This window comes from Stegodyphus dumicola, chromosome 8 (assembly GCF_044657685.1).
Source record: "Stegodyphus dumicola isolate Sdum_Otavi_A_Nest chromosome 8, ASM4465768v1".
Lineage (NCBI taxonomy): Eukaryota > Metazoa > Arthropoda > Arachnida > Araneae > Eresidae > Stegodyphus > Stegodyphus dumicola.
The window spans coordinates 136,160,956-136,178,849 of NC_140775.1; the positions used below are offsets into that span (position 1 = coordinate 136,160,956).

Sequence of the window (17,894 nt, forward strand, 5' to 3'; positions counted from 1 at the left end):
TGAAAAACATGTTTCACCAGGACAGTTTTTTAAGGTAGATAATTAATTGAATATTCTTAACACCATACAGTAGGATAACGTTAACTTTTTTTTAATTTTTAACGTAAAAAAGTGGAATATCAAAGCTACCTTTTAAATAAGACAACAGATTTCCAAATCTTGTCTTTAAAAGAACATTTCTAAAATTTTCTTTTGCGTAGCTTAAATTATCTTTAATCAGTAGCTCGAATAGGACACATTCCTTTATTGCTGGCACTTGCGAAAGATGATTAACGGTGATACCTCACCTAGTTTCTGATTGTCCAAATATGTGGTTCTCAACATATTTTCTCCATACACCCCTTTCACCATTGCTAGAAACTTATTCGTCCCTTCTTTACAAAACTTGAAAAATACGTATGCATTATTTCGATTTAGATATTTTTTAAAGATTAAACATAAAAAAGTATAGAAAATGTTGATAAATACTAAAACTTAATATATATATTAATTCATGAACTAAATACATAGCAGCTAAATAATAAAAGTCTGACAGCATTCTTCTCCCCTGAAACTATAAGACTTCACTTCCACTAGGATATTCTCCACCCCTTTCCTCGTGTTAAACTATCTGCAGTAAGTAATATTTTTGGGTTTTGGAGTGAAATGTTCCAATGCCAATGCCAATGATTTGCTAATTTCGGAGTGCCTATGGTTCAAAACCATTTACCTCCACATCAGAATTACTAAAAGAGAGCAGAAATTGGAAAAATTTGGCATAAGTGATTTACTTGATGCTCAATAGAGGGAGCCACAGGCTCAAGAAAGTTTAGGGATAGAGATGAGAATACAAAAACTTAAGTATCATAAAATTTTTTTTTATAAGTTTTTAGGTTTTTATAATTTTTTTGTATTTTATATTTTATGCTTTTTTTGGTTTTTTATAATTTTTTATACACAGTACAAACACTAAAGCAAAAAGCGGATAGGAAAGAGTTTACGATTAATAGGCTCATTGGCATGTGGTAAAATGTTCCTACGAGTAGGTGTCCACTTTTATCTAGTTTTGGAAGAGCGCATTTCTAGGAAAAGTTGCCTGTTGTGTCTGGCATCCTTCAGTCTGACAGGGCTTAAAGGAATGATTATTATCCTAAACCATTATTTTTGAAGTATTAGGTTGCTCGTATAGGTAAGTAGGATTTTCAAAATGGAAGCAGAAAAAGTCGTATAATTGGCAAGAAAGAATTGGCGGCGAAAGGTTTGTAGATATGGAAGAAGTCGTAGATTTAATCCAGAAATTACAAAGAACTGAATGACCTTATAACAGCAGAGGGCAATGAAAGCAGTGATAATGAAGATAAAGCGTCCTTACAGTTTGCAAGAAGGTAACTGAAATGTTATAAAAGGCAGCGGAATTTTCTAAAATTTTAGTGGAGATTGACTCAAATGAAGAGCACACTTTGCGTGAGAGGTATTGAAAAATTATGTGCTTCTTACCATGAAAGGTTTGAGCAGTTGAGCTAGTCATTGTCCCAAGCAAAAATCACCAAAGGAATAATTTTATCATTTACTTATTAATAAGTAATAAAAATCCTTTCAATTAACATTTGTTTCGTTTTTTTTTTTTTTTCCTTTTAATTCCGATAAATTACTACGATATTTATGTTTCTTTGAATTATGCAAACTTTTCTAAATTGAATTATGCCCAACGTATTTTTCCCATAGGAAGTTAACTCTATAGACTGTGTTTTATGACGTTAGCCGCGCGTTCGGGAAGGTAGGCACAGAGTACACATTTGTTGTACACTTAAATGTGTAAACTACCACAAAGTACACATTTATGTTAGTTTGTTTTACATTCTACGATAATCTGCGTTAAAAAAAAAAAAAAAAAAATTCTCCAAAAGGAACTGGGTGTATGGCAAAAGCTTCATGAATGTTCTTCGTGTGTTCATCATCGTCAGTTTCGCCGGAGAAAAAAACATTCAGTTCCCCATTTTTAAACATGTTCATTTTTCTTTTATTACGACCATTCGTTTTTTTCCACATAGTTATTCATTTTCTATATTTTTAAAATAGTATTTTTTTAAAAGGACAGCGTTTATATAATTTTGTTTCTAAATTAATTTTAAAGTTCAGTATGGCGTAATGGAATTACATCTTCTGCATCATAGTGGTATTTTGCAAAACGAAATTGAATACTAAAAACTGTGTGTAATGTATACTTGCGTATAAATATATTTATATACACGCATATTTAATGCTGGATCGAAAATTTATTTGAAATTCGTATGTGTTCTAGTATTTCTTAATTGCTTTGTAGCGGTGGGTATGTTTTACAAAGCGATGTATATACCAAGTTGAATAGCACTGTTGCTAAAAAATACTCATGTTTGACTACTTAACCATATAATATATTCTTACCTTTGAATCGAGGAAATAATACTAGCAATAACGCTGTAAATTATCAATGAATTTAGCATCACATAATCGTAAAGTTTGAGAGTTTGAACTTTCTAGCTTATTCTGAACTGTAATACAAAATATTATAGTTAATACCTCAAACTTTGATGTGCCGAAATGTATATAAGCGAATTAATATATAGGCTTTTAATTAATTACCTTAATTCTGGAAAATTGTCCTTTAATGATATTTTGTTGCTGCAAAATATTTCATGTAACGCATGTAATTTCATATTTTCATTTGCGGAATTTATTGCAGCAGATCGATCGTGACGCAATTTTTGATTGACCTTGAGTGACGGCTGATTTTTTAACACATCGACACATGCCATATATAACAATAAGCACTGTTTTATTAATAAAACATCTTAATGTTGTTTTTTTATGCTTGAGCATCGGAGTACCGTCATCGGTTACCTACGGAGCCTTAAATGTGTTAAGCTTCACGAATTAAATGGATAGCTAAGTTAGCTGAAAGATAATTTTTACTGCAAAAAGGAAAAAAAAAATCGATTTATTAATAGTGAAGTTAAATGATTCACTTTTCGACTGTACCAGCTTGCGTCGAATTGGGAAAATGGGAAAATTCATTCTCGTCGTTTTATTGCTGCATCCGTATTTACATAAGCGGTCGTGCTACCCTTCTATTTTAAGATGCCGACTGCATATGGTACTCAGTTAATTCATACGCCTCGCTTACTATTCAAAATATTAACCTCCGTAATCGTGACGTGTCGCACGCTTTGCACAATCTCATAAATAATATGTCATCAGCGTACACACACCAATGAAAGACGAGCATTCTTATATGAAATCTAGGAACATTTGGCAAATCGTTTCTACTTTTACAGTGACTTCGTATTCGGATGTGGTATGTTAGTTTTCTTAAAAAGAATAAATAAATCGTTAAACAGGATGTGCCGAGTTTTATTTTGAAGTATTACATATTATTTTGATTTCTAGATTTATTATGTTTAAATTTGTTTCTATTTTGTTACCCTTTGTTGGATTTTTAAATTAAATTAGCATACTTCTTTGGCGTTACTATAGACGATTTAAAAATTTTTGACATTTATTTAACATTTTTTCATGGTTCATACGAAATTTTTATGAAACATTATAAAACGCTGCATATCTGAAAAACATGTTTCACCAGACAGTTTTTTAAGGTAGATAATTAATTGAATATTCTTAACACCATACAGTAGGATAACGTTAACTTTTTTTTTTAATTTTTAATGTAAAAAAGTGGAATATCAAAGCTACCTTTTAAATAAGACAACAGATTTCCAAATCTTGTCTTTAAAAGAACATTTCTAAAATTTTCTTTTGCGTAGCTAAATTATCTTTAATCAGTAGCTCGAATAGGACACATTCCTTTATTGCTGGCTCTTGCGAAAGATGATTAACGGTGATACCTCACCTAGTTTCTGATTGTCCAAATATGTGGTTCTCAACATATTTTCTCCATACACCCCTTTCACCATTGCTAGAAACTTATTCGTCCCTCCTTTACAAAACTTGAAAAATACGTATGCATTATTTCGATTTAGATATTTTTTAAAGATTAAACATAAAAAAGTATAGAAAATGTTGATAAATACTAAAACTTAATATATATATTAATTCATGAACTAAATACATAGCAGCTAAATAATAAAAGTCTGACAGCATTCTTCTCCCCTGAAACTATAAGACTTCACTTCCACTAGGATATTCTCCACCCCTTTCCTCGTGTTAAACTATCTGCAGTAAGTAATATTTTTGGGTTTTGGAGTGAAATGTTCCTATGCCAATGCCAATGATTTGCTAATTTCGGAGTGCCTATGGTTCAAAACCATTTACCTCCACATCAGAATTACTAAAAGAGAGCAGAAATTGGAAAAATTTGGCATAAGTGATTTACTTGATGCTCAATAGAGGGAGCCACAGGCTCAAGAAAGTTTAGGGATAGAGATGAGAATACAAAAACTTAAGTATCATAAAATTTTTTTTTATAAGTTTTTAGGTTTTTATAATTTTTTTTGTATTTTATATTTTATGCTTTTTTTGGTTTTTTATAATTTTTTATACACAGTACAAACACTAAAGCAAAAAGCGGATAGGAAAGAGTTTACGATTAATAGGCTCATTGGCATGTGGTAAAATGTTCCTACGAGTAGGTGTCCACTTTTATCTAGTTTTGGAAGAGCGCATTTCTAGGAAAAGTTGCCTGTTGTGTCTGGCATCCTTCAGTCTGACAGGGCTTAAAGGAATGATTATTATCCTAAACCATTATTTTTGAAGTATTAGGTTGCTCGTATAGGTAAGTAGGATTTTCAAAATGGAAGCAGAAAAAGTCGTATAATTGGCAAGAAAGAATTGGCGGCGAAAGGTTTGTAGATATGGAAGAAGTCGTAGATTTAATCCAGAAATTACAAAGAACTGAATGACCTTATAACAGCAGAGGGCAATGAAAGCAGTGATAATGAAGATAAAGCGTCCTTACAGTTTGCAAGAAGGTAACTGAAATGTTATAAAAGGCAGCGGAATTTTCTAAAATTTTAGTGGAGATTGACTCAAATGAAGAGCACACTTTGCGTGAGAGGTATTGAAAAATTATGTGCTTCTTACCATGAAAGGTTTGAGCAGTTGAGCTAGTCATTGTCCCAAGCAAAAATCACCAAAGGAATAATTTTATCATTATCGAGATGCATCATCCCCCTTGATCATGGCATATCAAGGGGGATGAATCATCTCGCATTCTTCGGTGTTTTATAGTTTAAATGTAATTTGTGTAGTATAAAATAGGTTTCCGTAAGCAAGAGAAATATACTTTAGATTAACATTTTGATTTTAGAAAATTCAGAGGTTATTGGTTAATTGAATATAATAAAGGAAAGATGTTCTGTTAAAAGGCTATCTGAGAGAATCAGGGTGCTGTTCACATATACAGACAAAACACTCTGAGAAAAACAGGATGCTGTTAACGTATACAGAAAAAATCACTTTTCAGATTAGCTGGAAACTGAACCCAAGACTTATTGTATGAAGCGGTTTTATCGACTTACCCTTTGCCATTAATGGGTGTAAAAATTTAAGAGACTAAGCAACTTGCTCAAATTCCAACAACTTAGTCATTTACATTATTCGTTGTATCATTATTGAGATAAATAATGAGAATATTTTAACTGCTTTCATGTAGAAATACCGATGTTGTTATAATATAAATAAATTCGATGAATTTAATTTGTTTTTTTAAAGCTTGAAGTATATTTCTGAGTAAGAAAAATTATTGGAAAATTAATGTGAAAAATGGTTTGATAAATTCCATAAAAGCTTCTGTTTTAAAAACAGATGGTGACGTTTGGGGGAGCATTTGCGTTTCCATAGCATTAGAGTAAAATGATAGTCACTGTTGTACTGGATTTTGTATGCATTCTTAATTAATTTTATTATTTTCATCCCTGTCTTTGTAATGTTTTTATGTTATCAATAAATAGGAAATTTTAATTTGCTTTGATTCACCGTCCTGTAAATTTCAGCATTTGTTATTTATTTATTATGCATGCTGGATTTTACCCGATGGGATTATCTTCCTTGCTATTCTGAAAAATGGTATGCTTAAACGCTTCTCTCTCTCTCTTTTTTTTTTTTTTTTTAAATCAGTATGGAAAGTATTCTTTACAATATGTTTCTACCTTACAGGTACATCGGTGGACATAACATCAACCCTTCTAGATATGTTTGACACGATTGTGGCCAAAAACAGTTCCCAGGAAAGCGGCACATCCGTTGCTCCCTCTCAACGAACAACGCCACCTAATTCCACGAACGGCTTGGGCTCCTCTCCTCCACCATGTGATCCTGGGGGGAAGGGCAATGGATACCAACCGTCCCCGAAGCGCCTTCCCCCTCTTGCGCTTCCCACGTCAGGTCACCGTCCCACTCGACCTTACAGCAAACGCAGCTACTCAGACACCGCTTTTCAGGTAAGAACGAATTAGCGCATGCGTTGAAAACTTTCCCTTTTCATCGAGATTAAAACTGCATGAATGGCGTTATTGGAACTGGGGAACTGCCAATAAAAAGACGGGAATTTTTTTTTTCCCCGATCGTATCAATTATATATTTTCAGGAAAGCGGCAGATGCTATAATTATTTATTCCAATCATCATTTCCAAACTCAATTCGAATTAATGTTATGTAAGACGCCAAATATTAACTTACTTATTGTGATTACGTTACTTTCTTTGTATATATGCGCAGCCAGTGTCGGTGTTGAAGCAAACACCGCAAAGCGAATATGTGCCTTGAATTTAGAGCTACGGGGAGCAGATGAAGCTATGATTGTTGGAAATTGATTTCTGATGTGCGAAAAAGAACTATCAATACCAGCCTCAATTGTCACTATAGAGGATAGTTGTGGTAAATTATGGGTAACTAATTGTTCTCGACGAACCCAACTGATACCGAAAGGGATAAATGTAGGCTATTTAACGACCATAAAAAGCGACGCTATTTGCTCTCTAAGTGATCAGGTTCCAAGGGACATAGGTCCAGGAAAAGGTTATCTCAAGAAAACGTAAAAGAGATTTTCGATACTGATTTGATCAATGTTGAGGAAGACGAGTTATTGAGTCTACTAAATGAATTTAGTGACAGTTTTGACTTTAACAGTATGGCGAAAAAATCCCGATGCAATGCGGTGAAGCACAAGATTGATACAGGTGACAGTGCACCAATCAAACAAAGGCCATACCGTGTGTCAGCCACTGAGAGGTGTGTGATTGCAGACGAAGTGCAACGAATGCTATAAAAGTAGATGCGATACAACCATCAGATAGTCCATGGTCATCTCCAGTCGTACTTGTGAAGAAGAAAAATGGTGAATGGCGTTTTTGTGTCGATTACAGAAAATTGAACAAGGTAACTAAAAAAGGACGTCTATCCGTTACCTCGCATTGATTTTGCTTTGGACTGCCTGGCTGGTGCAAAACTTTTCTCTATGATGGATCTGAAATCAGGCTACTGGTAAATAGAGGTTGATGATAAAGACAGAGAAAATACAGCTTTTGTGACTCCAGATGGTCTCTATGAATTTAAAGTCATTCCGTTCGGATTACGCAATGCTCCAACCACATTTGAACGGATGATGGACACGGTACTAAGAGGTCTCAAATGGAATATTTGTCTTTGCTACCTCGACGACGTAATCGTGTACGCACCTAATTTCGAAGAACATCAAAAGTGTTTGAGGGAAATGGATCCAAAGAGCAGGACTGACGCTAAATTCCAAGAAATGTTCATTCGGCAAAAAGAAGCTGACTATACTGAGACACTTAGTCGATCAACATGGGATATATCCCGATCCACAAAAGGTAGAGGCTGTAGCAAAGTTCCCTATTCCGAAAAATATCGCCGATGTCCGAAGTTTTCTGGGCTTGTGCTCCTACTACCGACGATTTATCCAAAATTTCGCAGATATCGTAAAGCCCCTACATGACTTGTTGAAGAAAAATGCAAAATTGTCTTGAAACGCGTTACAGATTGAATCTTTCGCAACGCTCAAAAGGCTGCTGACCAGTGGCACTGTTTTGGGACATTTTGTTCCAGACGCAGAAACCAGGATACATTCTGACGCTAGCGGCTATGGTATCGGTGCAGTACTGGTTCAGATCCAGGATGGCAAAGAAAGACCAATAGCCTATGCATCCAGGTCCCTTACTGCAACTGAAAGGAACCATTCCACCACCGAAAAAGAATGCCTTGCCGTCATCTGGGCAATTAGTAAATTCAGGCCATACCTCTACGGAAAACCCTTCACGGTAGTCACAGATCACCACTCTTTATGTTGGCTGTACAATGTTAAGGATCCATCCGGAAGGCTTGCACGGTGGGCTCTCAGGTTGCAGGAGTACGACATAAATATCGTCTACAAGAGCGGTCGGAAACACTCCGATGCAGATTCACTATCAAGGAAGCCTCTTATAGAACCAATAATTGAGAACAATGAAGACATCCCTTTCTTTGCAGCGATCGTAGATTACGGAAAAGAGCAGCAGAAGGACAAACGATTAAAATCCACCATTACAACTCTCAAGAGAGGTGACGCATATCAAAATTATCAAATAAGAAATGGTATATTGTACAAAAGAAGCTATGATCCTATGGGACAGCAGTGGCTCTCGGTGGTACCAAAGCAACTTCGTAGCGAGGTTCTAAGAAGTCTTCATGATGCTCCAACCGCTGGCCATCTCGGATTTGCCAAAACGTACGACCGAATAAGGAGGAAGTACCGTTGGCCAGGGCTATATGGAAGCACACGGCGGTATGTATCACACTGTTGAGAATGCCAAAGACGGAAATCACCCCCGCAACGTCCACCAGGACAGCTTCATCCGATAAAACCTCCTGACACACCGTTTACCAAAATTGGAATAGATCTACTTGGACGCTTTCCTGTTACTCGAAATGGGAACCGGTGGATTATAGTTTGCACAGATTACCTCACCAGATTTGCAGTCACAAAGGCAATACCGACAGCAGAGGGCACCGAAATTGCCAAGTTTATAGTTGAAGAAATTGTAGTGAAGGATGATGCCCCCAAAGAAATAAGTGACCGAGGACGCAACTTCCTATCCAATGTTATTAAAGAAGTAATTCTTCTATGCAAGACGTCTCATCTGCTGACCACTGCTTACCACCCTCAGACCAATGGCTTAACTGAAAGATTCAATAAAGCATTGGCAGACATGTTGTCCATGTACGTAGACGTTGAACAGAAAAATTGGGATACTATTGTAACCTATGCCTATAATTCAGTCAAACAAGACACAACGGGATTCAGCCCATTCTTTCTCATTTATAGCAAAGATATCCAGACTCCTCTCGACGTAATTTTCCCGTACAGTATCGAAGATCCCGAAGATAGTTATGCGCAACATCTGATCACTAGAGCTGAAGAAGCTAGACAGCTTGCAAAACTCCATATTCTTAAAGCGCAAACCATGGACAAGCGCCAATATGACGAGAAACATCGACCTGTCAGCTACAACATCGGAGACTTTGTCTGGGTCTTCACTCCAGTACGAAAGGTTGGGTTATCCGAAAAGCTCCTAAGACATTACTTTGGACCGTATCGAATAACACGACAGCTCTCTGACGTGACGTACGAAGTAGAAAGTATGGAACAAAATAAGAAACGACGGAATTCAAAAGACATCGTTCACATATTGAGGTTGAAGCCCTATCTTGATCCGAAAGTACAACTAGACGATGAAAGAAAGCCCAATATTTCCAGGAGACCTGTTACAAGAAGCCAGACCAGATTGCACAGGACGCTGCTTCTTCCTAAGAAGGGGGAAATGTAGCGAAAATCGCTCTTTTTCGACCGAGCTCCTCATAGCTTAGCGTAGAAGGCGCAGTACTCGAAACCCGAAAGTACCGGGTTCGAAACCCATCAACGGCAAGATGCCTGATAATTGGTTTTTATGTAAATTTCCTTGTTGTTAATGTTACCTTATTTATGTAAATTTCCTTCTAATTCTTCCAGAACTTGGAATGTTTCAGCATGTTCACCAGCTGTATATAAGTAGCTCTTCGTTCAGTTCTAGTTAATAAAGTCTTGAGTTTAGACTTGTACTTGCCTTTTCATTTGTAGGATCCCCTCATCTACGCGACAATATTATTTATTGATATGGGGTATTACTTAAAGGATAATATGTTATTTTCCTTTTATGTTCTTTGTGGATATGGTATTAATTTTTTTAGACCTGAATCATCATAAATCATCGACTAAAGGTGAATGTTATTGCGAAAGGGTGTAACGTAAACATCTTCTGGTTCTGTTGCATGTGCAAAAATATCCAAAATTCGCATTACCAGAACACTCGTTCTTACTTTGCCCACTAATGAAAATAAAGCCTGATGTCAGCAGCTATGAGTGGCTCCTTGAAAATTACGTCATTAAACTGATGTCGAAAGTATGTTGAATTTTCTCTGATGTTTTAAATCTGTCAATATTGGAAATAACAGTTAAATAGCAATAGCAATAGCATATATTGGTACATCTGAGTATAACATCACTAAAGCCGTATAAAAAATTGTTCTAGCATTACTGATAATATTATCCCCGAGACAGTTATGGCATGGTATATGATAATTGCTTCCCGCTTTTAAGTTTAAATTGAGAAGTCATTTATCATTTATTAAATTTGTATCATTCTCTTATTGCATTTATGTAGTTATTAGATAGCAAATACATGAAACTTTATAAATATTGCTTAACTTTTGCATTTTGTGTAACATAAGTTATTTCAGCGGAATATTGTTACGTTTTTCTTCTGACACCATTTGTTACGTTATTTTCTTCCTTTACGTTCGTACGGGGTTCGTGTGGATTTGGGGTGAATAACGACGACACTTTATGAAGTATCGAAACACACTTTATTTATCAATAATTGTCAGGACAGCTCCAAAAGACGTTTTACAGTCGTCGATGAACTACTATAAACACGCTGACACGATCAGCGACACCGCCTTCAAGTTATCTGGCTATCACGGTGGAGACAGCTTCCTGCAAAGCACTCGACTCTGCTTTCCGGAGTACAGCTCCCGACTCTGCTTGGTCGTTCTCGGAACTCCACGTACTCTCGAGACTCTCTACGCTACAACTCGCGATGCACTCGACGACACACGAGCACAGCTCTTGACTCTTCGGTTCAGTCTTTCCCGGAGCTCAACACGCTCTCTCGACGGTGCACTAACCGCGATACACTAGCAGACACCTTCAGTGGACTCGAAGACTCACTCGGCACTTGCTGCCCGGCTGTCAACTCGATCGACTCCGCAGGGATTGACTCGCTAGACGAGGCTTACATACTCTCGATGAGAGGCACGCTCTTCCTGACTGCAGACCAGCACGGTTTTTATAGCTTTCGGCTTGTGTTTGGGAACATTTTGGGCTAAACCGGTAAGAATTCGTTCCAGAAGGTTCTCCAACCTTCCATGGTATATCGCCAATTTTGTCGCCAAATGGGCGATTTCTCTCCAAATGTGAAAACCCTGCCCTCCTTGCTATTTTATGGCAACCCTAAAACTCCTTTGCGGGGAAGCCATCTTACCGCGCCTTTACATTCGTAACAATATTAATGAATGGTTGCTTTAACTCAATTTCCAGTTTTATTAATACAAATGTTGGGAGATGCAGACTTTAAAATAATGGTTAACCGGTGCAAAATATTGATTTTTGCTTTTCCCCAAGGATTACATGTGAGATCTTTCAGGATAATTAACTTATCCAGAGTAGTTGCTGTTAGGTACTCTAAATTGTCTTGTAACTGAAACAGTCATATAATGAATTCAGCTCCCCCCCCCCGTTCTGAAGCCGGTATTATCGCGGTAAGGTTTCTAAATAGAATAGTTTTACATAGTTTTGTTAAAATGTTTTGTGTTTAAAACTTGTACTGCTGCAGCTCATTTTCTGTTCTTTTAATGAAACGGCAGTAATATGTACTTGTTGAATTTATAAACTTATTGGACTTAATGTGATAAAGCACTCGTACGTCTACATTTCCTTTCAGTTGAACTTCGTTTTCTTTGAAAACACTTGTACTGCTGTGACGAAAGAGTACACTTTGCGGTGAAATCTGTAAAATCATAATTAAAGCGAAATTAGTATTGAAACAGTATTCAGTTGAATTAAATGAAAGTTATTCTTCTTTTGTGCCCACCCCCTTTACAAAATAAATAAATTCTAATCAGCATTGCGTCAGAAGCGCACCGGTACCCTGAATAAGAAGGGCCTCTCTGGTGCGCATTTCTGTTATGTAATTGGAACATAATTTCCGCCTTAAAATAGTACGTTGTACTGTATATTCCGGTCTTAAATTCAGCCAGAGTCCGATTGAACTATTTCTTTGTTTTTGACTGAAATTATAATTCCAGCGGAGCCCCAAATAGACGAGATCCGGTATTTTATTATTTAACTATTTATCATTAGTTTGATAATTTATCAAGTTTTTTCTTTATCTCTTTACATTTTATTAATTTTTTTACTCTATTAGTCATTTTATTAATTCTTTCTGCTGACTGTCCATAGGCTACTGGTACTTCTAATTTTAGAAATTTTAAGTTCTGAATCTAATTAAAATTTCTTTCGATATCTGCTTTAAAATTTTAATAAATTTGAAATATAGTGAAATTTATTCAGTATTTATTACACACTGTCAGTACCCAACACTTGAGTAACATTGTTAGTACCCTAGAACTTTTCCGCTGTTTCTGGCCGACCTTCGAGTAGTTGAACTGCTGCTGCATGGTAGAACTCCACCCGAAAATCTTATCGATGTTAGATAATCTACCACGTCAATTCCGGTGTTATTTTGTCTCGCTTGCCACCTAGTAAAGATTATTCTGAGCATTTTACATGCTATCTTGGAAGCTGTGTAGTGAAGACTTTGTTTCAGACATCCCGTCCAATCCTCGTGATTTATGTTTAGTTCTCATTTTTAGAATAATTGTTAACTAAATGCGCCAGTAATTATTAATTAGGATGCACCGATATATCGATTTTCGACTTTCTTTTTAGCAACTTTTTAAGTAGAGACAATAATCCTGTAATTATCATTCTTTTATTACTCATGTTCTTACTATTTGTACTGAAATGTGCTAGTTTGGGATGATTTCTGTCTGCTGTTTGGATATTTTATGAACATGCATGTAAAGCCTTACAGTCAGATGTTTTTGCTTCCGTGCATCCCCGTGAAAGAGGTAAAATTTCAATATCTCTTAGAAAAATTAAATCATTTTCATTATTTATAACGTTGTTTTATTATTTAATCGTGTCCGAATTAAATAATTTATGGTATTTCTATGTTGCAAATGTGATTATGATGTTTATTTCCTCTGCATACGACTATTTATGTATGGCCCTGTAAATTGATTCAAAATTTTATCTGACCAATCTAATTGAAATATGGGGAAGTAGAGTAGTTAAATGCTGATCACACGTGTATCCACGTGATATCAAAAGGGCAGAATCGATCTCCTATCAAATCGAAAGTTGTAATATCTCTTCGGTATAAAGTCGATGTGTTATTTTAAAAGTAATAATGATCCTAGAAACATGTAGATGTTTTCCGTACCTATTCTGCAGTATTTGGAAGTTTGCGCATATTTTTTACTTGTTAGTTGGATTTTTTAGTATTCCTCTGTTATAATATTGGAAATTCTGTCTTCAGGTGAAGCTTTCCAAACATTCTTAAATTATAACGTTGTAATGTTATATTTTTTACGTCAGCAGCTAAACAGTTTATTTTCAAAGTAAAAACGTTCATTTTGGTGTCATTACATAATTACACAATAAAATTTATTTTTCTTCTAGGAGAAGAAACGTCCATTGAGCAGTAGTTCTGTTTCCTCATCTTCCAGTTCATCCTCGTCTTCCTTACCACGGAACTGCCTTGATGTGAAAAAGTCATATTTAGCTAGTATCGAATCGTTGGATGATGATGATTACGATGATGACAATCGATTCGGCGAGGATACATCTAATCGTTCGGGACCCACGCGTGATGTTACCATCGGTGTGGGTTCTAGCACTGCTACATCAGGGGCGGCCAGTGGCAAGCCACGCTGGTGCGACCCCAATCTTAGTCATACGGATAGGGTGGTTCTAGAAATTGTCGACACTGAAAAAACCTACGTCAGGGATTTAAATGAAATCATTGAGGTAAGTAGAATTTTTTAGTTTCCGTTTGTTTATGATGTTTACTTCGGATGTTTAAAATGCTGTTAAATTTCTACTTACGAAAGAATAGGAGGAGAGATGAAGCTTTTGAGAAAAGTAAGCAAACGGGTATTTTATCGAATTGTATCAGACGAGATGATCAGCAGTTTTTTCACCACATAAAGGAATGAACTTTTCCGTTTGCGAAAGAATCTAAAATACTTGAAATAAAAATCGTGGGCTGGCGATTATATACTATATTATTTAGGGAATAGGTCTGCCCCACAATGCGACTCACGATTTTACGCAGTTTTAATCTCTAGAAGTGATGACGTTAGAGAAGTCATGTTCAGTGTCGATGTTTATTCAGGTAGAAATATTGGTCTTTTCAGAGGTAGTCATTGCGAAAAGGTTCATTGCCATTAAGTGAAGTTTATATGTTTAAATAATTTTTTATTTATTTTTTTTTTTAAATTTATTATTTATTTATTTTTATTTTTTTATTTTTTGCAGTGTTGTTAAAAACTTCCTTGAAAGAGTCAAATAATCAATAGAGAATCTTTGATATTCATTCTTTGCTTCTGTGAAAATAAATATAATAGCTTTGCCGCCGTGGGAGGGGTACATATGTGTACTTTAAATTGAAAATAATTTTTATATTAATCTTTACTTTTTAACAATATCTTTTTTGGAAGGAATTTTTTTTTGTACTAATCACCAATTCATTTTGATATTAAAATCTTTATTTATTATTGATTTGGTATTTAAAACGTTTAAGATTGCTTTCAGTTGTTGTGGAGAAATGTTGCAAATAATTTTCTTCTTGTATAGATTTTTTTGGTATCTGGATTGTATAACCGACAGCGAGAATCTAAATTTTCTTCAGCATAAAAATTAGTGGGTGAGAATTTTCCATTGCACCCGAGATCTTGTAAAACTGAAAATCAAGTAGTGGGTGAACCTTGACTTAGATACATTATGCAGCATTTAAAATAAATTCGTATTGAAAAACCTGATATATCGGGCATTTGAATATTGCTTCATGCTGTTTACAGCTTTTTTGTTTTGAATGCGTCTCAAGGTTTCTGTGTGAAAGAAAGCATTAAAACCAGCAGCTTCGGTGTTTTAAACGCAGCCTTGCATAATGTTCTTTTCTCCGACCCCTTTCCTGACCGTTGCGAAATGGAATTCCTGCATTATCTTTTCAAGTACCTCACGAGACCCGTAGTAATGAATGATGTGGCGAAGAAGATCCCTACCAGCGCCTACGTAACTGTAGAAGCAGGAAACGCAGCTAATGACGTCTGCCTTCTCTCTTCTATCAGTTGTGAAGTCAATCGTCTTCGATGAGGTCGTTCTTTTGTTGCACCAGGAACTACCCGAAAGCAACCAAAGAAAGAAAAAAAGGAAGCTTTATGTCATATATTGTAGTTACAAAAAAGGAGCGAAGTCTGTGGTGCTAAGCAACCCTGTCTTTCTGCAACAAAAGGGTTGCCGAGAAGATTTTGAAATTATTTCTGAAAATCATTTTTTTAGGGTGGGGAGAATAGACATTAAATTATAATATTTGAATAATAGAACCGTAGATGGTTGGTTGTCTTAGAGTTTTACTATATTTTTTAAAAAAAAAAGTGGGGTGGGGTAGAAAAATGAAACAGAGTAAATAAATAAGTGAATGGGAAGCCGTCTAAATAATCGCAAGACCAAATCTTCCGTGAGAATAATGGCAAAAGTTTTAATAACATGTAGAAGTTAAAAATGGCAAAAACTGCATCCAATTAGAAGGACGGACACAGTCACCAGAAAATAAACACAAAAACAAAATCCTGAGAATTATTTTAAAAAATGCGAATTATTTCATCTTTCCTTCCCTAAAAATTAATCTTTTGGGAATATAATGTAGATATGTAATTTAAAAGTAAAGTATGAAATTCTAAAAAGGGAAATAAGTAAATAAATCAATAAATCGCTCGTCTAGAGCTTAAACATGTCAAAAGCTTGAAATTTATAATTTAGGGAAAAGGATTGTGCCATCTTGGAAAAGTTCTTTAAAATGAATGTAAAATTTAAAAGACAAGAAGATGCATAAAGTAGTAGTTGCATTAAAAATGTTAGCAATCATGCCTATTTAATTTTTTTTCGCAGAATTTTTGAAAATCACATTAGTAATTCGTAACCTGAATTACGCAGTGCAATCTGCGCACGTTTTGATGACATTTGTGGCTTTTTCACATCTTCCTAACAATTAATTTCGATCCGGTAAAAAGTAGTGCTGCAGCGGAGAGCAAGCAGATTGCCAAGAATGAAGTGAGAGAGGCAAATGCGACGTGTCCAGTACGAAATCTTCGTTAAAAATGGTTAACCATAAAAATGGTTAACCATTTTTAACGAAGAACTCAAACCATTTTTATGGTTTGAGAAGAATGAACTCGTTTGAGTTCATTCTTCTCAAACCATAAAAATGGTTTGAGTTCAAATATGCCCCCGTTGGCAAGTAGTAAGTTTCGGTTCCTAAATTTGAAATCATTATTGGCTGAAGCGTTATGTAAATATCTGCATCGTAAGCGTTATACAATAATCATATGACATGTATTAATATTGAAATGACTTAGTTCATAGCAATTTATATAAACAATTAGTATTTTTAGGACAGAAAGGGTAAATAATGAAGTTAAATTGAGAGTTAAGGAACTATTGCAGACTAAAGTTGGAATTTCCATTCACGCATTTTTTATTGCATTTTTTATATGAATGATAATTTAGGACGTAATTCTTATTGATTGCAGCCAGTTCGTGAAAAACTAGAAGCGGTTTAGCTGGTTGAATACTGTCTTTTATTGTTAATAAAATAATCTTATGAAGACATACACAACTGAATTAGAGCAAAAAGCCCGTTTTTACTTGAATATTTAGTTACATTTGCACTTTTTTACAGATTTGTAATTAATCCCTTAACTGAATTTATTTTTAAACGATTCATTTTTATGAACAGTGAAACAGTTTTTAGATAGAAAGAAAGGCAAACGAATGCGTAAATATTTATTTACTAGTACTAAGTAATTTATATAGGCGTTTTAGGGCGTTGCCCCTCAAAGTCGAGTTCGGTACAGAAAATTTACGAGGCCGAGACTTGTCAAATCCTCTAACGGACTTGAGCAGAAAAAGTAACGGCAGCGAGCTCTCAAAGCAGAGAAGCAAAAGAATTGCCGAGTTAGATTTCGAAGGTTGAAGTAAGAAAGATTTAGTTTTTTCACTTTGTTGACAAGTTTAAGCTTCAATTCGCAGTATTATAGTACGATTGACTGAAGCGTTATGCAAATACCTGTGCCGTTAGCGTTACATAAAAATCGTGTAGCAAAGATTATTTTTGACCTTACGCAGTTCAGAGAGATTTATTATAACAGTTATTATTGTTAAGACAAAAAAGGGAAATAAACAAAATTAAAGGATTGTTTTAAATTAAAATTAATATTTTATATTACCTATTTTTTTAACTTTCATAAACAATTTGGGACACACTACTTAAAACTAGGAAATTCCTCGATTTCCTAGTTTTAAGTAGTTCGGGTAGTGGGCAGTTTTAAGTTTTTCGAGTAGTGGGCAGTTTGTTACGTGAAATTTTTTAAATTTTCCGACAGGCAAAAAATATCGTAATTGCGGTATTTTAAACTATGGTTATTGAAATCTTCCCAGCACGACTACTCTTAGTTTAAGACAATTTTGCTTCTTTGGAAGTGCCTAA

At 35.2% G+C, this 17,894-nt stretch overlaps 1 protein-coding gene across 1 annotated transcript in view; it reads left to right on the forward strand.

Moving 5' to 3' along the window:
• LOC118181337 (uncharacterized) overlaps positions 1–17,894 on the forward strand; it is a 196,076-nt gene that overhangs the window by 143,631 nt on the left and 34,551 nt on the right. The window contains exons 2-3 of the mRNA XM_085823032.1: positions 6,130–6,413; positions 13,808–14,155. Of these exons, the coding sequence (XP_085679158.1) occupies positions 6,130–6,413; positions 13,808–14,155 (632 nt within the window). The remainder of the gene's footprint in view (positions 1–6,129; positions 6,414–13,807; positions 14,156–17,894) is intronic.